The sequence below is a fragment of the Polychytrium aggregatum genome, assembly GCF_025602895.1.
Source record: "Polychytrium aggregatum strain JEL109 chromosome Unknown BJ171scaffold_32, whole genome shotgun sequence".
NCBI classification, from domain to species: domain Eukaryota; kingdom Fungi; phylum Chytridiomycota; class Chytridiomycetes; order Polychytriales; genus Polychytrium; species Polychytrium aggregatum.
Genome location: NW_026516234.1, coordinates 14181 through 40613, shown reverse-complemented (window position 1 = coordinate 40613; position 26433 = coordinate 14181). Strand labels below are relative to the sequence as shown.

The 26433-nt window shown below is 58.0% G+C and overlaps 5 protein-coding genes across 5 annotated transcripts; 3 read left to right on the top strand and 2 right to left on the bottom strand.

Moving 5' to 3' along the window:
• The first annotated feature begins 215 nt into the window (after window positions 1-215).
• Window positions 216-5858, top strand: BJ171DRAFT_514631 (uncharacterized protein). Its single transcript, XM_053111839.1, has 12 exons — window positions 216-912; window positions 1108-2102; window positions 2316-2435; window positions 2546-2717; window positions 2847-3037; window positions 3341-3454; window positions 3566-3634; window positions 3816-3897; window positions 3986-4167; window positions 4332-4754; window positions 4897-5559; window positions 5700-5858. Exons 1-12 carry the CDS (start codon window positions 483-485, stop codon window positions 5796-5798), a joined length of 3540 nt encoding a protein of 1179 aa, XP_052964352.1. The 5' UTR covers window positions 216-482; the 3' UTR covers window positions 5799-5858.
• Window positions 5859-6007: 149 nt separating this feature from the next.
• BJ171DRAFT_514630 (uncharacterized protein) lies at window positions 6008-7115 on the top strand (the record flags this gene model as incomplete). Its single annotated transcript, XM_053111838.1, has 3 exons — window positions 6008-6056; window positions 6234-6617; window positions 6762-7115. Coding segments are annotated over exons 1-3 (536 nt in total), but the record flags the coding sequence as incomplete, so codon positions are not given.
• Window positions 7116-7166: 51 nt separating this feature from the next.
• BJ171DRAFT_514627 (BRCT domain-containing protein) lies at window positions 7167-8735 on the bottom strand. Its single transcript, XM_053111837.1, has 3 exons — window positions 8599-8735; window positions 8205-8297; window positions 7167-7914 (listed from the first exon to the last, which is right to left on the bottom strand). The coding sequence occupies exons 1-3, from the start codon at window positions 8617-8619 to the stop codon at window positions 7252-7254; spliced, it is 777 nt and encodes a 258-aa protein (XP_052964350.1). The 5' UTR covers window positions 8620-8735; the 3' UTR covers window positions 7167-7251.
• Window positions 8736-8954: 219 nt separating this feature from the next.
• On the bottom strand, window positions 8955-13391 carry BJ171DRAFT_514626 (uncharacterized protein). Its single transcript, XM_053111836.1, has 12 exons — window positions 13079-13391; window positions 11866-13020; window positions 11690-11835; window positions 11434-11561; window positions 11219-11333; window positions 10927-11094; window positions 10784-10843; window positions 10535-10693; window positions 10318-10459; window positions 9800-10102; window positions 9527-9654; window positions 8955-9394 (listed from the first exon to the last, which is right to left on the bottom strand). Exons 1-12 carry the CDS (start codon window positions 13254-13256, stop codon window positions 9059-9061), a joined length of 3018 nt encoding a protein of 1005 aa, XP_052964349.1. The 5' UTR covers window positions 13257-13391; the 3' UTR covers window positions 8955-9058.
• Window positions 13392-13683: 292 nt separating this feature from the next.
• On the top strand, window positions 13684-15976 carry BJ171DRAFT_514624 (uncharacterized protein). The gene is made up of 2 exons (XM_053111835.1): window positions 13684-14148; window positions 14250-15976. Exons 1-2 carry the CDS (start codon window positions 13842-13844, stop codon window positions 15797-15799), a joined length of 1857 nt encoding a protein of 618 aa, XP_052964348.1. The 5' UTR covers window positions 13684-13841; the 3' UTR covers window positions 15800-15976.
• Window positions 15977-26433: the final 10457 nt, after the last annotated feature.

Below are 26433 nucleotides of genomic sequence, written 5' to 3'. Positions count from 1 at the left end.
TCGGTGATCAAGTTGGCACTGGTCAAGCCCATTGAACACCACAATTTAACACCACAATTTAACACCACAATTGAACACCACAATTTAACACCGCCATTTAACACTATTGACACCATTTAACACTACTCATGGCCATCCGATGCATTTCGATTCGATGCACAGCAACTAATGTCCCCGTCGGCGCTTGCTTTTGCATCCAAACGATCGCCAATCGCGCCGGCACAGGGTCCTTTCCTCTCGCGCGCATCTTGCCCAGCGCCTCTGTCTCGTATCAACCATCCGGCCGACCATCCGGCCGACCATCCGGCCTTTCGACTCGCCCGGCGCCCCGTTGCTTCTGCATCGACACTGACCGAGCACTGAATCATATCCGCCGCCAAACATCCATCTGAACGTCCATCCAAACATCGTCGGCTCGTTCTGGCCATCTCCCTTTCTCGCGGCCCGACTCCCAGCCCCGTTTGGTCCAGCGCATATCCGCAATGAGCCCATATCAGACCCAGCATGAGCCTCTTGTCGTGGACGAGGCCGACATCACCAGCAGTGTCGGCGGCCCTCCCGCCCTGACTCCTCTCGCCCCCAATGCCATCGCCAGCAACAGCATCGTCGGCGACGGCAACGATAACAACATCGACGGCAACGACAGCAGCGACGGCAGCGGCGACCCCAACGATGCTGGCCGCGGCGAATCCTCCGAACCTTCGCCGTCGCAGCAGCCCGGCTACCTGCCTTACGAGGACGACCCCGAGACCGTCCTGGCCCAGCTCGTCTCGCTCGGCTTTGACTCGCAGTGGTGCCAGGTCGCCATCGCAGAGGCCCTCGAGAACGAAGCCTCGACGTCGTCCCTCTTTGAGCTCGTTCTCAACCGGATGCTGGACCGCCAGGACCAGGGCGATGCCCGCGCCATTACATGTAATGGGATATACTCGGGCTCGTTGGGCCTTTGAGCCGAGTGTTCCCTCGCTTTGCATGTCCTCCCCTTGCTCTTTCTCCCCGCATTCCTGTCGCTGCACCCTCCATCCGCTATCCGTCTTGTCTTAGCCATCTTGCGCTGCTTTCTGGTGCGCACGACTAACTCCTGACCCACTGGCTGCATCGTCCACGCAGACTCGCCCGCCCAGTCCCCAAAGCCCTCCCGTCCCAACTCCAAGCGCCAGCCCACCAAGGGCATCCTCAAGCCCGGCGTTGTCCCGCCTCAACAGACTACTGCCTTTGCGGGCAAATCGGCTGCCCCGTCATGGTTCGCCAAGGGCATTGGCTCGGCCGCGATTGCATTTGCAAAGTTCAAGACCTCGGCTGCCATTGCGGCCAACGAAGCCGTCAACACCATCAACGATCTCGTCGGCACTGCTGCCGGCCCCGCCGGTGGTTCCGGCTCGTCCACCCCGCCGTTGCTCGCCTCTGACGGCACCGAGGCTCTTCCTGCGAGACCCGCCGCGGGTTCCCTCGAGCATCGCTCCGACCCGCAAGCGTTTGTTATCGACAATGGCTCAATGTCGAGTCTCGAAAGCAATCTCGCGCCTGCCCCAAAGTCCCAGTCGATCCAGGACGTCCACGACATGAGGACGGACTATCGCGCCAGCATTGGCGGCTCGGAGCGGACCAGCGATCTGGGCTCGCTGGAACTTCCCCAGTTCCCAAAGCGCGTGCGCTTCTCGTTCCCGGACATCCGCATCGACCCGGAGGAGTTCTCGCCGGTTCAAACGTCGCCGTCAGGGGCCTCCGCCTCGACAGCATCACCCTCAGCACAGCTGGATGCACAGAACGACCCAGAGGCTGACGAAAAGGCGCACTGGGAGCTGGAAAAGTCCGCCATCGCTCCCACAAACGGCTCTGTCGTCCATCTCTTTGACCAAGGCGGCTTTACGAGCGAGGATCTGCACCAATACTACACGCAGTCGTGGCAGCGCCGCGGCGAGCAGCCTATCGAGAAGCTCAATGTGCAGCTGCTAACGGCCATCGAGTCCAAAAGCATCCTCACACGCATGGACTTGTCGGGCACGACAATCGACCGCAAGCACGTCGCCTCCCTGGCCGACATTCTGATGATCGAGACTGGCCTGGTCTCGCTCAGCATGGAGAACTGCAACATTGAGGATGAGGTGAGTCCACATCGGCCTATGGTTTGGTGTGTCCTACTGTACCGGAGCGCATGGTCTGATCATATCAGATGCAAGCGGTGACGCCGTCGCGGACCGACACCGGCTCGGCCCGTTCGATTCCATCGACCCTGCTTGCTGTGCTCGATTCTCGATACTTCTCAAGTGTTCTGACAGCCCGCGCGCTGGCCGTCGCTCCCGTGTTTTCACGAGCAGATCCTCAAGGTTTTACTGCACTCAGTCCTCATCACCAACACCCTTCAGTCCCTGAGTCTGGCCAACAACCGGCGCATCAAGGTGCAAGGCGTCAAATACGTTGCTGTACTGATCAAGAAGGTAAGCTTCGGAACTGCATTGGATCGACTCGAGGGATCGCTGTGGTGCACCACGGGAGTGGCATGGCTACGGACACACAGCCAAACCCGCCCATTCGCTTGCTCTCGTAGACCAAATCCCTCAAACACCTGGATATATCCGGAATCTCGATCGATCGGCAAGGCATGGGATTCCTCAGCCATGCGCTCGCGCAGGGATCGCAGAATCCACCGGTGGGATCGACACTGGAGACCCTGAAGATGGACTCGTGTCAGCTCCGAGCGCCGCTGCTGGAAGTGCTGGGTATGCCGAGCTCGTCGATGGCGTGTGTCTTGCAAAGTGCCCATTCGTGCCGAGCCCTGATGCCTGTCGGGCCACCGAGAAATGGCCCTGCTCCCACTCTCACACCAATTGCTCGCTCCTGCGACGCAGCCATCGGAGTCAACCATTCGCAGGTCATCCGTCTATCCCTCCGAGACAACAAAATGAACGCCGACTGCGGTCTCTATCTCTTTGATTTGCTCAAGAACGAGCGTGTCAGTGCCAACGGAAGCACACCGATCCGCCAGCAGCCCCGAACGCGCGGAATCGAGTCGCTGGATCTGCGCGGCAACGAACTCAAGGCAAGTCACAGCAGTGAATCTGCTCCGCTCCCCTGGGCTTCCTTGCCATTCCCTGCCTTGCCCTGTGGTCACATTCGTTGGTTGTCTGTATGGAGCCCCCTGGCTAATCATCACTGCCATTCCCGCCACCGATGCAACTGTTACTATTTGTGCAACCGTTGCCTCGACGGCATCGCCGACACTCCTATATCTGATCTTCATGACGCAATCAACAACTGTTGTATCGGCGATGCTGTCAACGCTGCCAACAACACTTGTGGTGCTGGCGACACCGGTCCGGCCGTTATGACTCTGCTCAACCAGAGTGGGGTTCATAAAATTGCGAGAGCACTCGGCGATCAGCTGTGGCTCCGGCATTTGGTGTTGCGCGACAACAAGATGGACCATGTTGCTCTCGTAATCCTCTCGGAGCACTTGGTAGGCGACCCATTCGATGCACAGAGTGGCAGCGGTTCGTGAGGACGATCTCGATGCGGCCCTTCCCTCGGGCGACACATTCACAGCGCCTTCTTCACCCTGGCTCGACAGAAAACAAACAGGACCGTCACCGTGCTAGATCTCAGCAGCAACCCACTCTGCTTGGATTCACTAAATGGGGTGAGTCTCCCGGGCCAAGCCTGGTCCGCGTGGCGGCCGTGGCAGTTCACTTGCCAAAGTCGATTCGATAGTGGCAAGTCGCTCTGCTCTCCCCCTCTGCCTTCATTGGCGCGGAGTGCGACGGCAAGCTGACCGCGACAGGCCAATCGACTGATCGAGCGAGTGCGGATCTTCCTGCCAGGTCACGGCCTTGCTCGAGGCCCTGGTCCTGAACAAGACCCTCAAGGAACTGTCGCTGGCCAATACCCATTTGAACTCTGAAGGTCAGATCTCTGGCTTGCGCCACGACTGCCTCTGTGATCCAATCGCTCCCATGGCTTGCCTGACATTGTACACTTGCCTTGCATGCAGGTGCCATCGCGTTTGCGGAAGCCATGCCTCTGATCAAGTCGGTACAAAAGCTCGACATCACCTACAATCCGATCGATATTGCGGGTGTCCTCGCGATATCCGTGTCGCTGAAGCTCAACAACAGCTTCACGATGCTGGAGCTGGCGCCGTTCTTGGATCCCCAGCGCGGAGTCATCTCGAATGTAGGTGCCGACACGGTTGGCTCGGGATGGATATCGGTCGTCCAGGGCCAGCTCGAAATCCAATGCGCTGTATGTGCGGCATTAAGGCCTGCGGTAGCTTGGTGAGCTGCTTGTGACGACATGCCTTCGGGCTAACCCAATCTGCGACTGACTTGACTTTACAGCAAAGCGACGATATGGCGCGTCTCCTGAACGACATCTCGATCTACTGCCAGCGGAACGAGGCCATTCTGCAGACCAAACACGAACTCGACGGCGACGAGCAGAAGGACATCTTTCCATCCATACAGCCGTTGACACCGCCTAATCCAAGGCTGCTACAGCGCTTGGGCTTGAAGAAACCGCCACCGCCCGCTAAAAACATCCTGCAGCTCTTTTGGGACAATGACCCCGGCATGCAATCCTCCGACAGCTCTCCCAGGCCCTCAGCGACCTCTGATCGATCCTCCACCAGCGACAACCAGCGTTCGTCCTTCAATCAGGGCGACTATATGGAGCGGGTGTCGAACGCGACCGAGACCCTGGGTCTGTTCGAAGAAGTTATGGAAGAGATTGGGAACAGCGGCGACTCGGATGGGCTGCTTGAGGTAAGAATGGGGCTGGTCTGGGTCTATTGGACGAGGCACAATCCATGCCGGAGAGGGAACGCTGCATCCCGGCGCAAATCCACACATACGCGGCACCGTGCGGCCAGCACTCACACTCAGGCTCGATACGCGCTCGCTGCAGCAACTCAACGGCGAGCTCGCCGAGTTTCAAGAAAACATCAAAGACCGAATCGCAAGCGGCCTCATAACGGACGAGGCCATTTTGGGCCATCTCCTTCTTTTAAACGACCGCCTCGGTGCAGCGTTTGCGCTGTACCAATCTCGCAAGGAAGCGTCCGCCGAGCATCTGGAGGACCCTGCTCCGAGCCGCTTCTCCCAGGCCACACGGCGCTCGTCGCTCGACAAGTCACCGGTCCGTGTCGCCGCGGCGGCGCAGGCAGCAGTAGTGACCGAAGCTCTGCAACAGCAGGAGCAGCAGGAGCAGCAGGGGCAGCAAAGCGCCGTTGACCCGACAGTGCCCCCAGAGAAACCAAAGAGGTCGACGCCGGTTGTCAAATCACCGGCAGTTCCGGCGCACCTCCGTGCGTCCTTTGGCCAAGACTTTAGCAGCGACAGCATTGGGAGTCTGCACAGCCTCGGCAGCGTGGAGTCCGTGGCCGAGCCTGAATCGCGGTACATGCCGGGCTCCCAGATCGGCCACCCGCCACAGCTGAACAGCGGCGACGAGTCCAGTGAAGCCGGGCTGCATCTGTCTCCAAAGCGCAAGGCCGTGGGAAAGAGCGCACTGAGCAGCAAAATCGACAATGGAACGACCGAAGAGTTCCTCAAGGAGCTCGATGAACAGGTAAGCCTCGGCTGGCTGTCGCGCCAGCGAGATATGCCGAAAGCTCCACAATCGAGATGGCTGGGGGGGGGTGTGTGTCCCGGAGTGTAACGCATTGGGCGACGACGCTAACTTTGCCAACCTTTATCGATCCTGTGCAGATGAAGGAGATTGATGAGTTTTTACATCCGCAGACACCGAGCGCAAACACACCGGGGGGCAAAAGCCAGGACGCCGATCTCTTTGAGGACGATCCATGATCTCTGTTGCTGCTCTGTGCGAGGGAGCTCCGCCTTGAAATACACCTGATTGATCTCCTTTGACTGTCGTCCCTGGATGTATCGGGTCTTGGAGTTTTGAATCGAAAGCGGTGCTGCTCGGATGCATACGACTCGATCCGCACTCGAGCCAGCCACTGCCGCCAATCATATGCGTCCACCCCCTTGCGAAATCCAGCCAGCCCTGTTGTCGATTCATCAACTCGAACACACCAAGCACAAATGGGAGCTACGATCCAGGTGTGTCTCGACATGGATGCCGCTCGCCACTCGCCGATGCATCTGTGCCTGTGGTGACAGGCCGTGATCCATGGATGGAAGCATGCCGCACTTGCCCACCCTGATCGATCGACGTGCTTCTGACCCGCTGTCCTTTCTGTCATCTGGCTGCGACCGGGTCGTCATTTCCGCTACCAGAACGTCCTTGCCTCGTTCATCATCGGCCATTTCTTTTCGGCGTTTGCCTACGAGCACGTGTGGTGGCCCTATCTTACCGCCGACGCCTCGATCCTCAAGTCCAAGGTCACGGCGGCAGACCGCTCCTATGCCGTAAACTTCTACAAGGGCCAGATCAACAACCCGCGCTTCAACCAGTATGCTCTCTGGGCTGCCTTTGGCTTGCTGGTGCTGTCCCTTGGAGGCGCTGCCGTCCGCGACAGCCGCCGTCGCCTCTACCATGCCACAGGATTTGTCCTGTCGGCTCTCTCGGGTCTGGTGTTCCAGTTCAAGGTCCTGGCGCTCAAGTCGAGCTTGTTCAAGCTGAAGCACCAGCGCGAGGCCGAGACCCTCCGAGACATTGCCGTGAGTTGCGCCGATTCAGCGACATGAAACATGCCTCCGAGCTGACCGAGGCATACCCGCATGGCTCGATCGGCTCTGTGGGCTGCGTTCGGTGGCCGCATGGCGGACTGACGCTCTGCTTGATGCTCATTTATGATACCATAGCTCTGGAGCGCCGTCTCTGCCCTCGCCATCTTTGCGACTCTGCTGGCCACGCTCAGCGCTGCCGAAGCCGAAGAAGCCGAAGAGATCGTCATTGTCGAGAAGAGAAAGCCCGCCGACAAGTCCAACAAGGCTGAGTAGCGACGGACATTTCAGGGTTTGGAAGGGCTGGATGGCCCGATGGGCAAGATGATGGCGGTGATGGCAGCAGAGTGCCTGGGTATCGTGGAATGTGCGGTCCAAAGTGCATGGGTCATCCAGGAGGTGACTGGCGGATGCTGCGAGCCCCGATCAACCACCGTCCTCGCCGACGCTGGGCGAGCTCGGGACAATACAGTCGACAGTTTGCACATCGCACACCCGAGACGACAGTTCCAATCAGCCACTGTGGATCGGGCCATCCCAGAATACGTGCCTTCGAAGCAAGGTGTATTGCGCCGTGGTTCATGGCGACATCATCCTGGACAAGCCGCACTCTCCAGCCACAGGCTGCTTACGACTTTGCAACGTAGTAGGAGTGAGCAGGCTGGATCTTGCCCTGGTTGACACAGGCCTTCAAAAACTCGGGGCTCACGACAGGGATGTTCCACTCCAGCGCCATCTCGTACTTGGGCCCGCGGGGGATCGTGCAGATCATATGAGTGTTGTCGGGGGACAGCTCCTCAGTGTAGGTGGCGCCGATGCGGGAGAGCATGTCGACCAGCGAAGAGACATCGCCCTCGTTGGCAAACATGCCAAAGCAAACGTTCACGCCGGTGAGGTTGTCGAGGGTGTGGGTCTTGACGTTGAGCTTGTTGGAGGTGAAGGAGCCGGCCGAAGTGCGGATGATGATCCAGATTTGGTACTCTTGGTTGACGTCGAGGCCGCCGAGCTTGCACGATGTCGCCTCGGGTGGAACGGCAATGTTGAGCTTCTGAGCCTTGCGATAGACGTCGATACCCCTCAGCGAGGCCGAGTGGAGGACCAGCGGCTTCCACTGGATGGTGATCGACGTCTGCGTGACGCTCTTGACGCTGATTTCGGGGGCTTCGGGGGGCGTCGAGTATTCCTGGAAGATCGAGTCCTGGATGGACTCGAATTCGTCGCGCTGTCGGGTTTCCTCCTCCTTGTTCCGCTCGATGGTGACGTTGACGATCGATCCCGTGGTGACGCCCTCCTGGAGTGTGCCGGTGTTGCATTTTGGAGTAAATGGTCGATGGTACGTGGATGAGCCGAGAGACAATGCCGAAACCGATGTTGCGACACGAAAGAGAAGCATACGGTCAGGGAATCAAGAGTGCGAGTGTCCAGTGTGGGTGCCAGGAGTCAGCATTGGTGGCATCGGTGGCATAGGTGGTATCGCCCATGCCAGCGCCAGCTATCGAGACCGGGTTCCAGATCGTGAGGATAGCAGATCGACATGGACGGCGAGGGCTGTCTGGGATGCGGTTGTGCTGCCTGCCTTACCGGGAGGATCGTTGCCGGAAACTCGATCAGATGGTGGTCCGGTGAGAGCAGAATGGCCATACCGGCGTCCAGCTTGCCGATGGTGAATTGTACCTGGATCGCAGGGGGGCAAGTGGTGTCAGGAGAGACAGCCGAAGCAACAGCGCCAGCCAGCACGCCGGATTGACAGCGAGCGTCGCAAGGAGTGCGAGAGATGGGCACGCTGCTCGAACAGATCCAGATATCGGAAGCGTATTCCGTGCAAGTCCATTCTTGAGAGATGGACTCGCCGACAGAGGCAGATATATAGATGCAGATGTGGATGCAGATGTGGATGTGGATGAACGGCACAGGGCGCTTATTCGACGACAGCCAACCCGCCCGCTGGGACTCAAGGCTGGAGAGCGAGACGCACCGAGGTGACTTGGTCGAGCATGGAGGGCGGATGAAGACGAGCGTTCGGGGGTAGGGCTCGGCGGTAGACGGATGGACACGACGGAAGCCGATGCAGGTCGATGCAGGTCGATGCCGGTCGATGCAGGTCGATGAAGATGCGGTAAGAGAGACGGAAAAGGGGATTGCGAGACGGCCGCGAGGAGCGAGGAGGCGCGGGCGAGATCGGATGACGGCGGCCGACTGTGGGGGATGTGCTCTCGCTGGGGGCGAGGAGAGAAGGTGCATCCGAGAAGAGCGACATGAGAGCGGGCCGATCGACAGCAGATCGACAGAGCAGTCGATACCGACCATTGCGGCTGGGCAGACCCAAGGACAACGGCCAGAGCGATGTGTATTGTTGCAGAATTGTTTTCATCATAGTATCTGCGTGTCTATGGTGTGGAGCTTGCCCAGTAGCTCCATCCGCCCTGCAATCGCATTCATGGCCGACTGTCTTCCTGCAGCACACCGATGATGGCTTCGACCCGCTCCACCAGTGAGTATTCAACGCTGCCGCCATCTGTGGCCGACGGGCTCGGCACAGTCGCTGCCGCCTGGATCATCTGGCGGCTGATACGCACAAAGTCGGTCAGCTTGGCAACGAGTCCATCGAGCCGGCCCAGCCGGGTCTTGACCAGTTGGCGGTTGTCCTCGCTGTGCTGACAGAGTAGTCCCAGAACCAGGGCGGTGTATCCACACAACACCGTGTTCTCGGCTTGCGCCATCAGAACAGGATCTTGGGAAGCATCGCGGGGGCCGACTTGGTCTTGCAGGCTCTGGAGGGGGGGGGAATAATCAAATCAGCACATCGGGAGCGCTCCGTGGCGAAGAAGTGTCATACGCAACTCGCATGCACCTCATTGAATGGCACGGCACGACGGCGATGGAACATGCAAATGCAAACCCACCTCCTCCTCCCACGTTGTCTCCCACCGCTGTCGCAGCAGGTATGTCTGCAACAGTTTGTGCAGGATGGGCTTGCTTGAAGAGCAACGCTCACGACACTGCTTCTGCTTGCGCTGCTGCGAGGGAGGATCTGGAGCAGCAGTGAAACGGAGAGATCGTCGGCTCGGTGTCAGCACTGGGCTCTCTCTCAGCTGGAACATCGACGTCTGTTGCCCATATTCCCAGTTCAATTGCAGAGCAACCAGGAAGTGCCACATGCACCGCTGGCACCTCACCCGTATGTTCCAGACTCTTGTGTGCGCCGGGGTTGTATACAAGAATGTTGACGGCGAGCCCGGCTGCGGCTATCATGGCATCAAAGCTGGCAGGGCCAGGTGCCATATCCAAAGTCCCGTTTGGGGCCGAGTCATCCTGGCTGAGGCTATCCGGTGTGTCGGTGCCGCAGCTGATCGTCAAGATGTCAAACACAACTCGCAAGCAGTCAGGCTCCGAGAGCGCCCTTGCAGCCACCTCGTTGTCGTGGGAGAGATTGAGTAGCGCACACAAGGTAGCCAGCAGGCAGCCGCCGAGATCTGCGACTGTCAAACGGTGTCGTGTGAGATATGGAATGCTCAGAAGCGAGGAGCGAGCAAAGGCAAGAGTCGAACAACAGGAATAGCCAATTACTTACCAGACACACTTTGAGGAGGCCCGCGACTCAGGGTGTCTGAGCGATCGAGCAATGGCCAAGCGGCAGTCGTGTTAGACGGTACATTCAACAACAGCAAGAGTTTGATCGAGTTCGAGGCCTCACCCCATGATATCCGGCACAGTCGAGCACAGGCTGCGACGAATCCATCGACTTCAGCGAGAACCAACCCATGGCGGCGCACGCGCAGAGTCAGATACTCGATGAGGCGCATGAAGTTTGTGGATCGGGAGAGATTCGGCAGGCTCTGTCCTCATCAAACCAGAAAGGGTTAGTGCGGACTCTGTGATGGCACCTGCGTCACCGAGATGCTCCAGCTTACGTGATCATCCAGGGGACTCCAGGATATCCACAGATCAGCAAGGGAGCGCAAGGCAGACTCGTTGTCCCGGATTTCGACCTTGAACCGGTTGCTGTCGAGCAGGCGATGGGCCTCGAGCAGGTGCGAGATGATGCAAAAGCACATGGCATGCAGCCCAGGCTACACCAGATGGAATCGCGGCATTGGCGGGGAAGAGTCAGTCCGCTTTCACCATCGCATGCTTGCTTGCCTCAGTCAAACGATACACACCTTACAACCGGCCTCGCTTTGGAAAGGGCTCTGGTCAACGATCTGTCGGACGGCATCCATCTAGTGGTGGTGGTGGTGGGTGTAAGCTGCCGTGACGTTGATGAGCGGAGGCTACATTGAGCAAACCAGACAAATCAGCCTACCAGTTTCTTCTCGATTCGATTCGATGGTGCAGCGCGAAATGGGTCCTTGGACACACTGAGGGCTCGACAAATGATCGAATCAAAGGGCTCCTGTGCGACCAGGAAGCTCGAGAGGCGGCGGTCTCGAAGCCACATCCACAAGATGAAAACAATGCATGACATGATGATCTGGGTGCAGTAGACAGTGGACGAGTGTCAATGGTGATTCAGCATGGTTGTGTGGCTTTGAGTCAGCGGGACTGATTCGATTCACTGGCAGTGCAACGGGGCATTGCGGTTGTGGACAACGCACCGGCTCTTGACTTGGCTCGTCGACCATGGCCGCAAAGACCTTGGGTGCCATGTCGTGCACCTTGATGAACTGGAAGAATTCGTCGGATGCCAGTTTCTTGCAGAGATCGATGTAGCTGAGTGCCAGGTAAGTGAGCATGGCGTACATTTGACGAAAGGACAGAATCGCCCGCGGATCCAGTGGGAGATCGGTTTTCGATTGATGGGGCAATCTACCTGATGCGCCGCACCGACACGGCTCGGGTGCGGCAGAGTCCATCGAAGATGTAATCGAGCTCGTCCTTGAACGCCTTCCACTTGCCAGCGTGACGCAACTGATGCATCTTGACGACACCCTTGTCCTGCTAGAGTGCAGTGTTGTGATGTGGCTGTGATGTTAGCCAAGTCGAGACAGCCTTCGAGCTCAACCTCCAAGAAAGGACACTGTGGCGGATATGCGAGATCTTTTGGCAACCGCTGATCCAAAACATACCTCATCGTCGCTTTCGTCCAGACTCTGCTCCTGCTGATACTGCGCAAGGGTCTTGTGTTCGGGACACAGCAGGCTCTCCAGGCTGTCCTTGAAACTTCGCACCCGGCCATATGTGACTGCGTGTCCCCGTCCATGTCCTTTTGGCGCTGAAACGTCATTGCGAGGCTCCGCCATACCAGGCCAGCTGGAAGGACGGCTGAGCACCGAGGGCGGGTTGTGCGAATACGAGACTGCCGAGTCCAATGAAACAGGCAGCGAGGAAGTGTCATGGGCTGCGATATCGCTGTCGAGGGATGACGCTTCCGCCACTGCCGACAGACTGAGCGCCATTGGATCAGCCGGGGTTTCCGGAATCAGCTGGTCCAGATCGACTTTGACGACCTTGGAGTTTCTGAGAATCTCGTCGTCAAAGGACGGGCCCCGCTTGGCGCCGGAGTGCTTCATATTTGCGATCCTGCTCTTTGATACTGCGGCCAGAGCCGAAGCTTGCTGCAGCGTCCGGTTGCTGGATCGTGCAGGGGGAGGCGGACTGAGTACCAGAATGGGAGGGACTGGCTCCTCTGGTCCTTCTGGCTCGGTTGATTTCGCACCGACATGTGGTGGCTCAACTGAATCCGATTCTGCATGGTCGTGCTGCTGGACGACTATGTTGGCCATTGAAACCTCAGCTGGGAGGGAGACAGCATCATATGGGGTGGAATCCAGCTGAGGGGGGATGGCCTCGGGCAAGCGGAGGGTATCTGGGTCTGATGGTTGAGTGTTGTTTGCGTCGCTAATGGGCATTTGGGCACTTGGCGTGTCGACGGACGATCGGGCACTGGATCGCTGCGGGCGAGATTTGGTTCTTTCAGCCGAGGCATCCTTGTGTTCTTTGGCTGCCGACGACTTTGATCGTTTGGGACGGCTGTTCCTGGAAGGACTCGATCGGCGGGCGGACGTCCGTTTCAGAGCCGGCTGTCTCTGCTCGGTTGGCAGTTCGGCAACGGGAGACTCCTCTGGTTTCGGCAGAGGCACTGAAATTGGTGGCTCCTTTGCTAGCGGCTCTTTCGCTGCTGTTTTCTGAGCGCTATTCTCTCGGGGCCGCGGAGCATCGTCAGTCTGAGGCTGTCGGCGTGCCCTCTGGTATTTGATCTGGGAAGGGCCATGCCGCACGGGCTGAGCGACTTTGGCTAGGGCATCGGTGAGGAAAGGAGGTGCCGCTGCAGTCCGGCTGGAACGATACCGAGACGATGGCTTGACAGTCTGCAGCTCATCGGCGGCGTCATCGAGGGTGTCGTCTGGAAAGTCGAACAATGATGGTTGGGGAGAAGGGGCTTGAGGCTGCAGATTGCCTTTGCTTCGCGCAGTGATCTGGTCCATGTCGAGGATGCGTGCTGGGCGTTGCCAAACGATTGCTGGCATCGGTATCTCCATCTTCCTCATCACTGGAGAGAAACGAGAACAGCCGTCGCACTTGGGGAGGCTGGACTGGATGAACGGGCTGGGAGAGCAGAGCGGGGGCTCGTCGGCCATACTGAACAGACACCCGCTGTCGCTGCACCAGCGGAAAGATCAGCGACGAGTCCATGAGGGAGCCCGAAGAATAACGGATCGGATGAGTGGCGGCGTGAAGGACGGGGCGGGATGTTGTTAGTGTCAGAGTCGACGGCCGATGCGAACAGGGCGAGATGCAGATCGAGATGAGGCGAAGGCAGTTTCTGGCTTTGTGGTTTGTCGGATACGACCGAGACAGCGCAGCAAAACGACGCTGCACACCGTCATGGCCCACGCTCAACATGTCGCCCCGATGCTGCCCAAGCCCCTGGTTGTGATGGATACAGGTCGGATGCGGACTGGATTGATTTCATGCGGCAGGGAATGATACGTACTAGTGTGGTGGATCATGGATTTGGCTTCAGTGGCGGTGGTGGCGGTGGTGGTGGCGGTGGTGTTTCAAACACAAACACCCAGAACGAGCAAAGCCGTCGCACAACTATGTTCCAAATGCCTTGTCCCCTGCCATCCCCGGCGATCTGAAACGAGATGCTTGCTCTGGGCACAGGCACTGTCGCCATCGATCCGATGGCCCGGGCGTCGTCTGCACGCCATTTTTCTCGGATAGGTTGTCGCTAAGCGCCAGTTGATCTCATACCGACGGAAACGCCGACTTGCCATGTTCAAGCCCAAGCACCAAGCGGGCGCTGTCGTCGAGCAGCATGTCTCGAGCAAGCAGCGTCGGTTTTCTGCAATCACCTCCGTCAGGGAGCTCACGTTTCTCCTGCTTGGCGAGACCGGCGTCGGCAAATCGACCCTCATCAACGCCCTGGCCAACTATCTCATCTTCGAAAACCTCGACGACATCGAGCCCGACAAGGCCCTGTCCCTCATCCCAACAAAGTTCTATCTCTACGACCCTGAGCAGGTCAGCCAAGAGATTGCCATCACATCCAAAGCGTCACTGCTGGACAAGCTGCGGGATCGTAAGTATGGAAGCAACGTCTCTATTGGCGGCTGAGGCTTGCCCTTCTTGTGCAGAGCCAGTCCTCCTGACAGCAATTCCTAAATGGATCCATATCTCCAGACTCATCGCGCAACAACGAGAAACATGCTGTCGGTCAGTCGTCCACTCAGCACCCACGAACATATGTGTTTGATGCACGTTTGCTCAACGGGGAGCCTGTCAGGGTCAAGCTGATCGACACTCCAGGGATGGGCGATACTCGCGGCGTCGAACAGGACAAGAGCAACATGGACCTCATAATCAAGTACATTGTCAACTACCCCCAGATCAACGCCATACTGTTCTTGCTCAAGCCCAACAACAGCCGCCTGACGGTCTGGTTCCGGCTCTGTATCAAGGAACTCCTCAAGAATCTGCACCGTGACAGCGCCCGCAATATCATGTTCATGTTCACGAATGCCCGGAGCACACTGTATCGTCCGGGCGACACCATGGTATCTCTTAGCGCCCTGCTGGACGTCGTCCAGCAGGATACGGGTGTCCACGTCCCGCTCGACAACTCCAACATCTTCATGGTTGACAACGAGGCGTATCGCTTTCTCCTTGCTCGAGACAAGGTCCAGTTTGCAGCGGAAGATGTTGCTGCCTTTCGCAACTCGTGGCGGCGCTCATCGACAACATGCCAGAGCCTGCTGAACGCAGCTGCCAGCATTCCGTTCCATGCGACCAACCAGACGATCAATCTGTATGAAGTTCGGAGAGCCGTCTTGGCGCTGTGCCAGCCACTGGCCAATATCGCCGCCGACATTGCCTCGACCAAGAGAGCCGTGGACGACCAGACGGCGGCTTTAAACTCTCTGCGGACTGCCGTCGTGGATCTCGAAAAGACCCTGACTGTCACAGTGCCAGTCGCAGTCAAGCATCAACTGTCCACCCTGATTGTTGTTTGCACCCACTCCGACTGTGTCAAGCATGTCGAGGATGAGCACGGAAATACCCTGGTCGACTATGTGGTTCGATGCCAGCAACGATGCCACTTGTTTCACGTTCCACTGAATCGTGTCGGCGATCCACACTTTGCCGATCTCCCAGTGATGGAAAACCATCGCTGCAAAAAGTGCCAGCACGAGTACAACTTCCACATGATGACCAACAGCGAAGTGCGGTACGAGCCGCGACCTATCCTGAGCCAACACGCCAGGAACCAAATCGCAGCTGAAGCAATTAAGGTTCATCAAGCCCAGAACGCCATCAAGAGTCTGCATAATATCCTGGACGACCTCTCGAGACTGGAGCAGAGAATCATTTCGATCGGATCACGCCTTGCAGATTACATTCGTCACAACAGCATCGTGCTCTATAACGACGCCCTTCTCGACTATCTGGATCACCTCATCAATGATGCCAAGGATGCGGGGCCGCCTGGGCTTGACGGAAGCTTGCAGAGCAAGACCAAGGGTCTCGAGAGAATCAGGCGACTGCATGAAGGCGAGAAGAGGCTGCTGACCGAGAACCATGCGACAGGCGGCAGCGGCCCAAGCGAACGAGATATAATTGCAGTCTTTGGTGAGCTGGAGAGCCTCAGAAACGAAGGCGGTGTCTTCCAGGCCTTTGAGCTCGAGGCACCGCTCCGGAGTTTCCGCATCGGAGTGTATAGTTTATTCGGATAGAAGGGTTGGTCCCGATCGGGAGGTTTCGGCCTCATATTGTTCACACACGTTGTGACGAGATAGACTGCGAGCTATGAAATATGTGGCAAGATGCTAGGGAAACACGATGAAGACCGCTTTGAAACGAGTTGAGGCAGATTCCAAAAATGGATCGAGTGGAGAACAAAGGAGTGTGAGTCGCACGATGGCGCGATCCAAACCGATGTGATTGGCCTGCGACGGGGTGCGCACGGCCATTTTTGGTGTTGGGGATACCCTTTCGGGAGGCACTTGCTGGCGGGCGGGCGGGCGGAGGAGGAGGGCAGCCGCATCACCGATCCGCACGGCGCATCCTGTCTTGGTGTCATGAACACCCTCTGCCTTTGCCCACTCCCTTCCTTTACCCTTGCCCTTTCCTTTCTGTTTGCCTGTCTTAGTGCTTTCCCTTCCTTCTGTTTGTTTGTTTCCCGCGCTGTGCTGCCTTGTTGTCTTACCGCAAGCACGCGCGCTGCCTGTGTTCCGTTCCCGCTCCCTTGCTGTTGGTCATGGGTTACGCCCACGACGCCGCCTCGACGCCGCCTGACGCCTTGGCGCCGCCAAGCCGCCGCCACTGACGCCCGCTGACTCACGGATCCCGAGTCACGGCCGCCACCTGCTTCGCTCGCTGCTTCGCCCTCCCCGCCGCTGCTTCGCTCCTGCCCCCTCGCTCTGCAGCGTCGATCCTTGGCGCTCGCATAAATAGCCCTCCGACCAGCCTCTGTCTTTTGCCTTCGTCTTGCCACTTTGTATTTTTAGTATCCTAAGCCTTGGATCTAGAATAAAACTTTGGCTTCACACTTGACACTCTGTGTCCCAGTCCAGTCCCCGCTCCTCTCCCTACGTTCGAGTCTTGCATTAGGACTCTTGCGCACTTCCCTGCTTGCCCCGTTGTCCAGTCTTGACACTTGGCAAGACCTTCAACAACCCCCCACTTGCCCTGCCTTTGCCCCGTCCCCTTCTCTATCTCTTTTACCAATGGCTTCCCCTTCTGGCCTTTCCGAGCCCGAGCTCCAGGCCATCCGTGCGGTCATTATCCAGTCCGCCGAGAACGCCCGTTCTCTCCAGGACTTTTCCAAGTTCCTCCACGATCAGGATGATGCGCTCAACCGCATCACCGATCGTATGGACCAGGTCCTGGCTCGCCGTGAAGAGGATGTCCGCCAAGTGGTCGCCGCCAGTGTCCAGGAGGCCCTCCGCAGCTACCAGGCCCAGCTACCTCCTCCTGCTCCCGCTCCCGCCCCGATCCGTCGTGCAGGTCGCCCCTACTTCGGCGTTCCTGACGACGTCGATGATCCTGCCCAAGACCCCGAGGACAACCCTGCTGGTCGCAACTCTGCCACCAGGCAGATAGGTCCCCCTGATCGCTTCTCTGGTAAGGACCCGAGCCGCTGCAATGCCTTCCTCTCGCATTGCAGACTGGCCTTCGTGTCCAACCCTCCCCTCTTCCAGACTGAAAGGGATAAGGTGTTCTACGCCTTATCCTATCTCGATGGTACTGCTGCAGACTACATGCAGCCGTACATCGATCAGTTGGAGAGAGACCCCGAGTGCTCTCCCCCTGCCATCCGTGACTTTGCCGGTTTCTCCGAGTGGCTCCGTGCTGCCTTTGGCCAGGTCCAGCCCACCATCGCCGCTGCTCGCGAGATGGTCAGGCTTTACCAAGTCACCTCCGCCGCCGCCTATGCCGCCGAGTACCGCCGCCAAGCCGTCCACCTCCTCACTTGGTCCCAAGACCCTCTCATGTTCCACTTCGAGAGTGGACTCAAGCCCTCGGTTCAAGACGAACTCTCCCGCCGCTCCTTCGACAACCTCGAAGATCTCATGCAAGCGGCGATCGCCATCGACAACCGCCAGGAGGACCAACGTTCCCGCCGTCCCAACCACCGCTCCGCTCCTGCTCCTGCTCCTGCTCGTCCGGCTCCTCTCCCTTTCCGTCCGGCTCCTCGCCCCTTCGCTCCTGCTCCTCCTCCTCGCCCCGCTCAAGCCTTCAACGTTCCGCAGCCCATGGACCTCAGCCAGGCCTCCGCTCGCAGGCTGACCGCCGAGGACAAGGCCGCCCTCCGTGCTGCCAACCGCTGCTTTTATTGCAAGCAGGAAGGGCACATTGCCCTTCGCTGCCCCAATAAGGCATCCTCCCGCTTGGCTGCCATCGATGCTTCTTTGGCTGTCGTTGATGTGAATAAACTTGACGACCAGGAAAACTTCTCTGCCTAGAAAAGGTCGGAGGAGCTTTCCTAGGCGTCAATCATGTCATAAATCTTCCTCCTGTAAATGTCTCCACGGTAAATCACTCTTCTGCCTTTTGCCATCTTGCCCCCGTCACCATTGCCACCGTTTCCACTGCTCTTGCTTCTTCGTCTTCGCCTCCCGAGCCTGACATCCAACGTCAGCCCTCCCTCGCTGTGACTCTGCTGTGCGGTCCAGAGTCCATACGGGCAACCGCCATGATCGATACCGGCGCGGTTACTTCGTTTATGGACACTGGATTCGCCGCAACCCACGCTCTCCCCACCTTTGCAACTTCTTTCGTCATCACTCTTGCCGATGGTTCTTCGATGGAGTCTAGTCTTGGAGTTTGTGTTTCTATGATCACAGGCATCAGCCACTATGAACAAATCTCGTTCGCGCTGATTCCCTTGGCTTCATACCCGATCATCTTGGGTATGGATTGGATCAAGAAACACAAGCCCTACTTTGACTGGCACCATGACTCTATTTTCTTGCCTTGCACCTCTATCCACAGTTTGGCCTCCCCGTTCTCTCCCGAGCCACAGTCCTCTAGGTCCAGCCCTGCCGAGCCGCCTGCCGAGTCCCCTGCTGAGGTCCCCGCCGAGCCTGCCGTGTCCCTGCCCGAGTCCAAGATCGTTCCTGCCAAGTCCCCAGCCGAGTCCCCAGCCGAGCCCGAGATCCTCCCTGCCTTGCCTCCTGCCGTGCCCAAGCCCAGTCCTGCCTTGCCTCCTGCCGTGCCCAAGCCCAGTCCTGCCTTGCCTCCTGCCGTCCCAAAGACCAAGACCAAGACCCAGTCCCTGCCCAGCGTCAGCCTGATCGGCAGCATCCCCTTCCAGCACGCCGTCCAGAAGGAAGGCCTGGAAGTGTTCCTCTTGGATGCTGCCCGAGTCCTGTCCCTCGGCTCCGTCGACGCTGGAGCCAAGCCCAAGGCCGAGCCCTCTGTCCCCTCCAAGTACTCGTCCTTTGCCAAGGTGTTTTCCAAGTCCGAGGCCGACAAGCTCCCCCAGCACCGCCCTTACGACCACACGATCCCGTTGGTCGAAGGTGCGTCCCCGTCGTTTGGGCCCGTCTACAACCTCTCCAAGCCGGAGATGGACGCCCTCCACACCTACATCCAAGAGAACTTGTCCAAGGGTTTCATCCGCCGTTCCGAGTCCCCTGCCGGTGCCCCAGTCCTGTTCGTCAAGAAGAAGGATGGCTCCCTCCGTCTCTGCGTCGACTACCGGGCCCTGAACAAGATCACCGTGCCGAACCGTTGTCCCTTGCCCCTGATTGCCGAGACGTTCGACAACCTCGGCAAGGCCAAGATCTTCACCAAGCTCGACATGCGAGGCGCATACAACCTCTTGCGCATCGCTGAAGGTGAAGAGTGGAAGACGGCCTTCCGCTGTCGCTACGGCCACTTCGAGTACAACGTCATGCCGTTCGGCTTGACCAACGCTCCTGCCTCGTTCCAAGCCTTCGTCAACGATGTCCTCCGAGAATACCTTGACCAGTTCGTGGTCGTCTACCTGGACGACATCCTCATCTACTCCTCCGATCCTGCCGAGCACGAGGCTCATGTCAAGAAAGTCCTGACCAAGCTCCAAGACGCCGGACTCTCACTCAAGCTTGAAAAGTGTGAGTTCGACCAGTCCTCCGTCGCCTTCCTCGGGTTCATCATCTCGCCCGATGGAATCTCCATGGATCCCGACAAGGTCAAGGCCATCCAGGAGTGGGAGATCCCCCGATCTGCCCACGACATCCAAGTCTTCCTCGGCCTGGCGAACTTCTACCGTCGGTTCGTCAAGGATTATTCCAAGATCGCCACCCCGCTGACGGACCTCCTGAAGAAGGACATCAAGTTCTCCTGGTCTCCCTCGGCTCAAACGTCATTCCTGAAGCTCAAGGAATGCCTGAGCACCGGTCCTGTCCTCCGCCACTTCGACCCCGAGCGTCAGTGCGTCATCGAAGCCGACGCATCTGACTATGCTCTTGGCGCTGTTCTCAGTCAGCGCGACGACGAAGGCCTCCTCCACCCCGTGGCCTTCTACTCCCGGAAGCTGCTCGATGCAGAAATGAATTATCAAATCTATGATAAGGAACTTCTCGCCATCGTCGCAGCCTTCAAGCAATGGAGACACTACCTCGAGTTCTCCTCCCAAGCCACCGAGGTCGTCACCGACCACAAGAACCTTGAATACTTCCAGACCTCCCGCAACCTCAGCCGTCGCCAAGTCCGTTGGTCCGAGATCCTTGGCGACTACAACTTCGTCATCAGGTATCGACCCGGAACCCTCAACAATGCCGCCGACGCCCTCTCCCGCAAGGACAAGTTCCCTAAGGAGGGGGGTGACTCCCGTAGCTCCCCGAACACCCAGACCCTGCTGTGTGATGACCAGCATCACAACGGACCAATGAGATTGTCCCGCATGCTCTCGCCCTCCGCACCAATCATGAGTCCCCACGTGTTTGTTTGCCCCCATGCATGAGCACGCGCCGTTGCCACCCGCGTCTACTGGTTTCCTGCCTCCCCCACCGCTCGGCACATGTCCCCGGGCTGTGCCAAGCCTCTCTCGCTTGCACACCAGCCACTCTCGCACCCCCTTCTCGCTTCTCTGTGATGCTCCACCCTTCTCGCCCACTTTTGCCCCTCGACCTTCTCCCGGTCTATAAATAGCCCTGCATGTCTGAGCCTATGTTGAACACCAGTTCGAACAAAACTTGTTCTTTGGTGTTCGGGGCTAAAAGCTAATAAAGCTCATACCAAGCACTTGGTCTTCGTCCTTGCGCTTGTTCACTCCTTACACTTTGTTCGAACTCTCTTCTACTGATACCACCTGCTTGGTATCTTCCGCTCCTAGCCCCGCCCCTTTCCTAGTCCTGTCCGAACCTCAAGCACACTTGTGTCTGAGCCCTCTTCGCTCTCCTGTTCTTGAACCTCCTCGCTTTTTTTTTTTTTTCCCAGTCCCAGTCCCAGTCCCGCCATGGATCCTGCCCTCGTGGACCGCCTCCGTGCCTTGGAGGCCGAGCTCGCCGAGCTCCGGACAGCTCGCGATGCTCCTGCCGCTGGGTACAGCGTGCAGATGCCGGACCGTTACGACGGTAACCGGCAAGGGTTCCGGGCATTCGTAAATCAGTGCAAACTGTATATACGAATGCAGCCCCACCGGTTCCCTGCTGACCCGATTAAGGTCGGATTCGTCATTAGTCTGCTCACTGGACCGGCTCTCCAGTGGGCGACTCCGATGCTTGAGATGGGTGATCCCCGACTCAACTCTTTTGGCGATTTCCTAGAACGCTTTTCCAAAGTGTTTGACGACCCTGATCGGGCCAGGACTGCCGAGTCAGTGATCACCACACTGTCTCAGGGCAACCGCCCGTGCGCAGTCTATGCATCCGAGTTCCTTCGTATTGCCGCCGATACGACTTGGAACGACGGTGCAAAGATCTCGTTCTTCCGACTTGGCTTGTCGGATGATGTCAGAGACGAACTTTCGCGAGTTCGCCCTCTGCCACGAGATCTGGAGGAGTACATCGAGCTTTGTAACGAGCTCGATGCACGAATCCGCGAGCGCCGTCAAGAGCGCCGAAGCACGCCTGCCCGCTACCGGTCTTCCCAGTTCGCCTTTGGTTCCGCCTCCGCTGCCGTTCCCGCCATCGCTCCCGCGCCCGTCCTCGCTCCGCCGCACCCCTCCTACATTGTTTCCGAGCCCATGCAAGTGGACTCTGCCGTCTCTGGACCCCTGACCGCCGAGGAGAAACAACGCCGCCGCCGCTTTGGACTCTGCCTGTACTGTGGCAAGAAGGGCCACTTGGTACGAAACTGCCCCGTCAAGTTTGGATCTACCAGAGCTACCGGACCGCCCCCTGGACCTCCCGGCCCGAGGATCATCCGCACCATCGTTTACGAAGATGGAGAAGTGCAAGACTTCAGTTCGGGAAACGACCAGGCCCGGTTCTAAGTGAAGGCCTTGAACCGGAGCCGTGCCCACCGCCTTCCGAAAGTGAAGACATTGGTAAGGTGCCTTTGGTAAGTACTGGGGAAGCAGTGATGTGCGGACAGCTTCGCCTTGCCTCTGGACCGGCGGACACTCTCAGCTCTGGCATAGTACCCGTGGCACCTCTGGTGTCACTGGGAACTGCACCTCATCCACAGGTGCAAATACCTGAGCTGTCCTGCCAACCCTCGGCAAAGTTAACTGTCTGTGCTAGCCGCAACCCTGGTGCCGAAGCTGGTACCGAACCAAAGTCTTGTGTTTCGTCTGTTCGTCGTTGCTCGTTGGTTGTTCCCGTCGCTGTTCGTCTTCCTTCTGGTGATTCTCTGTCGTGCGAAGGACTTGTCGATTCTGGTGCCTCTGGCAACTTTATCGACGAGGACTTTGTTGCTCGACACTCTGTCCCCACCTGCTCCAAGGCTTCGCCCTTGGCAGTGGAAGGCGTGGATGGTAAGCCGCTGTCGTCTGGCCCCATCCTCCGCGAGACTGCTCCACTCGAGGTGATTCTCGGGGACGTCTCGCAACGCCTTCGGTTCGATGTGATCAGGTCTCCACATCAACCACTTATCCTTGGCTTTCCTTGGTTGCGCACCGCCGAGCCCAAGATTGTCTGGTCTCGCGGTCTTCTTTGTCTCCCTCCTTCTGTTGATTCCGACCCCTCTCCATGCACTACTTCTCTTTCGTCTTGCTCCACTTCCTCCAATGTCACTCCCCTTCTTGATGATTCCACTCCTTTGATTGATCTAAGCTCCTCTCCTACGCTCCCACCTTCGTCTTCCCCTTCTTGTCTTGTTCCTCCCGAACCCCTTCGCTCTTCCCAAACCCCTTCTTCTGTTGTCAGTTCTCTTTCCCTCCTTGATGTACCTCCTCCTGTTGTTTGTTCTTCGGACATTGTTCAGAATAAAGTAACCGTCGAACATTATTCTGACCTTGTCCACGCCCCTCCTCTCAGCTCGGACGCTCCTCTCCGCGTCTGCAGCATTGATTACCGCTCGATGCGCGAGTCTTTGGATGCATGCAGGCATGGAACGCAACCCCTGACCATCTTTCAGGTCCATGTCCTGCCCACTGACGAGCCGAGCACTGCGACTGTCGAAGTGCCTGCGGAGTACAAGGACTTCCTGTCTGTTTTCTCTAAACAGGAAGCTGACTCCTTGCCTCCGCATCGCCCTTATGACTGCCCCATTGACTTGGAGCCGGGCAAGTCGCCAAAGTTCGGGCCTCTGTACTCACTGTCCGAGCCCGAACTTCACGCTCTGCGTGACTATCTCGACGAGAATCTTGCCAAGGGATTCGTTCGTCCTTCGTCGTCCCCAGCAGGCTCACCAATCCTCTTCGTCAAGAAGAAGGACGGCTCACTTCGTCTTTGCGTTGACTACCGCGCACTGAACGGTATCACGGTAAAGAACCGTTACCCTTTACCGCTGATCGGCGAGCTGCTGGACCGACTTCGAGGCGCGAAGGTGTTCACTAAGCTGGACCTTCGTGGAGCCTACAATCTGCTGCGCATCCGCTCCGGGGACGAGTGGAAGACAGCTTTCCGTACTCGATATGGGCACTTCGAGTACTTGGTGATGCCCTTTGGGCTCACCAACGCGCCAGCGACGTTCCAGCACTTCATCAACGACGTCCTGCGCACCGAGTTGGACCAGTTCGCAATTGCGTATCTTGACGATATCTTGATCTACAGTGCTGATCCGTCGCAGCATGTAGAGCACGTCAAGCAGGTCCTCTCGAAGCTCCGAGCTGCAAAGCTGTATTGCAAGCTGGAGAAGTGCGAGTTCTCCAAAACCTCGGTCTCGTTCCTTGGTTTCATGGTCTCGCCCGAGGGCATCGGTATGGAGCGATCCAAGCTCTCTGCGATCTTGGATTGGCCCATACCGCGCAACATCTCGGATCTTCGATCCTTTGTCGGGTTTGCGAACTTCTATCGACGCTTCATCGATGGATACGCAAAGATCGCGGGGCCCATGACTCGGCTCTTCCGGAAGACGCATGGCTTCCAGTGGTCCCGCGAAGCCGATAAAGCATTCAGATCCTTGAAGGATGCCTTCGTTTCGGAGCCCGTTCTGGTGCATCCGGACCCATCCAAGCCGTTCGTCGTAGAGTCAGATGCGTCGGACTTTGCGCTTGGATGCGTGCTCTCCCAGCGGGGTGCTGATGATCGCCTTCATCCTTGCTCGTTCCATTCGCGGACACTCTCGAATGCTGAACGTAACTACAGCATATACGAGAAAGAGCTGTTGGCGATCAAGGAGGCTTTCGAGGCGTGGCGACACTACCTCGAAGGCGCCCAGCATCCCGTTGCCGTTCTGACCGATCACAAGAACTTGGAGTACCTGGCAACGGCTCGCATCCTAAACCAGCGTCATGCACGGTGGTCCCAGTTCTTGTCTCGGTTCGACATCCGCATCCAGTACCGTCCTGGTGCGAGGAACGGCAAGGCCGATGCCCTGTCTCGTCGCTCGGACTACATCCCTTCGTCGGCCTCCGTGTCGAGGGATCCGCCTCTGCTTCTCGATCCTGCCGCGGTGATACGCGTGCTCCGAAGCAGAGACGCCCGCTCTTCGGTTGCAAGTCGCAGTGACCCTGTGGATTTGCTGCAGCTCATAGCCGAAGAGCAGGCTCGGGATCCCGGTCTAGACAAATACCGTCGTGACCCGAAGTTCGTCTGGAATGGCCAGTACCTCACCTTCCAGAACAGGATTGTGGTCCCAGAGTCGTGCCGAGTTCCGGCGCTCAAGTCGTGCCATGACCCAGTCGCTGTGGGTCATCCAGGCATCCGACGGACTCTGGCTCTGGTATCGCGACAGTTTTGGTGGCAAACCTATCGGAAAGATGTCAAAGAGTACGTCTCGACGTGCGACACCTGTGCACGCTCGAAAGCTCCGCGACACAAGCCGTTTGGGTTCCTGTTGCCACTCCAGACAGCCGATCGACCCTGGGGGACACTGACCATGGACTTTATCACTGATCTGCCAAAGTCCAAGGGTCACACCTGCATCTTTGTGGTGGTATGCAGCCTCACAAAGATGGCACACTTTATGTCCTGGCGTTCACTGCCGTCGGCGGAGGAGACTGCGTCACTGTTCCTCGACAATGTCTTTCGTCTCCATGGCCTCCCCGACACAGTGGTTTCAGACCGAGGAAGTCAGTTCACCTCTCGGTTCTGGAAGGCACTCTGCACGCAGCTCGGGATCCAAACCAGTCTGTCCACGGCCTTCCATCCCCAGACCGATGGACAGACTGAGAGGGTCAACCAGGTCATCAACCAATACCTGCGCTGTTACACGTCGTATCAGCAAGATGACTGGGCCGAGCTGCTGCCGTTGGCCGAGTTCTCTTACAATAACCTCGAGAACTCGTCAACACATGCCTCGCCATTCTTGGCAACCTATGGGTTCCACCCAAGGTTCGAAGTCCCCGTTGTCGCTGGCGGCCCTGATGTTCCCTCTGCCACGGAGAGGGTTGAACATCTCCAGCGGAACCTGGCACTGTTGAAGGAGAATCTTGAGAAGGCAAAGTCTGACTACAAGCACTTCTCAGATCTCCGGAGGTCCCAGGCTCCCGACTTGCGTCCGGGCGATCAAGTCTGGGTGCTGACTCGTAACATCAGCACCACTCGCCCAAGCAAGAAGCTGGATTACCAGAGGATTGGACCATTCACCATCCTCGAGGCCGTCGGGACATTGGCTTTCCGCCTGGACTTGCCAAAGGACATAAAGGTGCACCCGGTGTTCCATGTGTCTCTTCTTGAGCCCTACAAGAAGAACTCGCTTCCGGGTCGGGTGCAAGCGCCGCCCCCTGCGGTGGTCATCGATGGGAACTTGGAGTGGGAGGTCGAAGAGATCTTAGACTCCAAGTTCGTGCGCGGAAAGCTGCACTATCTCATCGATTGGAAAGGCTACCCGGTCACCGATCGAAGTTGGGAGCCCGCCGACATTGTCTTTGCCCCAACGGTGGCCGCGGAGTACCACCGACGCTACCCAGACAAGCCTGGCCCCAGGAGAACTCAAGATGGAACACGCCGTAGTTTAAGGAGGAGATAGTGTGATGACCAGCATCACAACGGACCAATGAGATTGTCCCGCATGCTCTCGCCCTCCGCACCAATCATGAGTCCCCACGTGTTTGTTTGCCCCCATGCATGAGCACGCGCCGTTGCCACCCGCGTCTACTGGTTTCCTGCCTCCCCCACCGCTCGGCACATGTCCCCGGGCTGTGCCAAGCCTCTCTCGCTTGCACACCAGCCACTCTCGCACCCCCTTCTCGCTTCTCTGTGATGCTCCACCCTTCTCGCCCACTTTTGCCCCTCGACCTTCTCCCGGTCTATAAATAGCCCTGCATGTCTGAGCCTATGTTGAACACCAGTTCGAACAAAACTTGTTCTTTGGTGTTCGGGGCTAAAAG

Coding starts and splice junctions, on each gene's coding strand:
- BJ171DRAFT_514631 (XM_053111839.1), top strand. CDS start 483: ATGAGCCCATATCAGACCCAGCATGAGCCTCTTGTCGTGGACGAGGCC. Junction 2,103..2,315: donor ACTGCAACATTGAGGATGAG/GTGAGTCCACAT, acceptor TTTCACGAGCAG/ATCCTCAAGGTTTTACTGCA. Junction 4,168..4,331: donor AGCGCGGAGTCATCTCGAAT/GTAGGTGCCGAC, acceptor TTGACTTTACAG/CAAAGCGACGATATGGCGCG.
- BJ171DRAFT_514627 (XM_053111837.1), bottom strand. CDS start 8,619: ATGCTCGACCAAGTCACCTCG. Junction 8,298..8,598: donor TGCTCGACCAAGTCACCTCG/GTGCGTCTCGCT, acceptor CCTGCGATCCAG/GTACAATTCACCATCGGCAA. Junction 7,915..8,204: donor TTCCGGCAACGATCCTCCCG/GTAAGGCAGGCA, acceptor GGCACACTCCAG/GAGGGCGTCACCACGGGATC.
- BJ171DRAFT_514626 (XM_053111836.1), bottom strand. CDS start 13,256: ATGGACTCGTCGCTGATCTTTCCGCTGGTGCAGCGACAGCGGGTGTCT. Junction 10,844..10,926: donor ATCGAATCGAGAAGAAACTG/GTAGGCTGATTT, acceptor CACCACCACTAG/ATGGATGCCGTCCGACAGAT. Junction 10,460..10,534: donor GGAGTCCCCTGGATGATCAC/GTAAGCTGGAGC, acceptor TGATGAGGACAG/AGCCTGCCGAATCTCTCCCG.
- BJ171DRAFT_514624 (XM_053111835.1), top strand. CDS start 13,842: ATGTTCAAGCCCAAGCACCAAGCGGGCGCTGTCGTCGAGCAGCATGTC. Junction 14,149..14,249: donor GCTGGACAAGCTGCGGGATC/GTAAGTATGGAA, acceptor CCATATCTCCAG/ACTCATCGCGCAACAACGAG.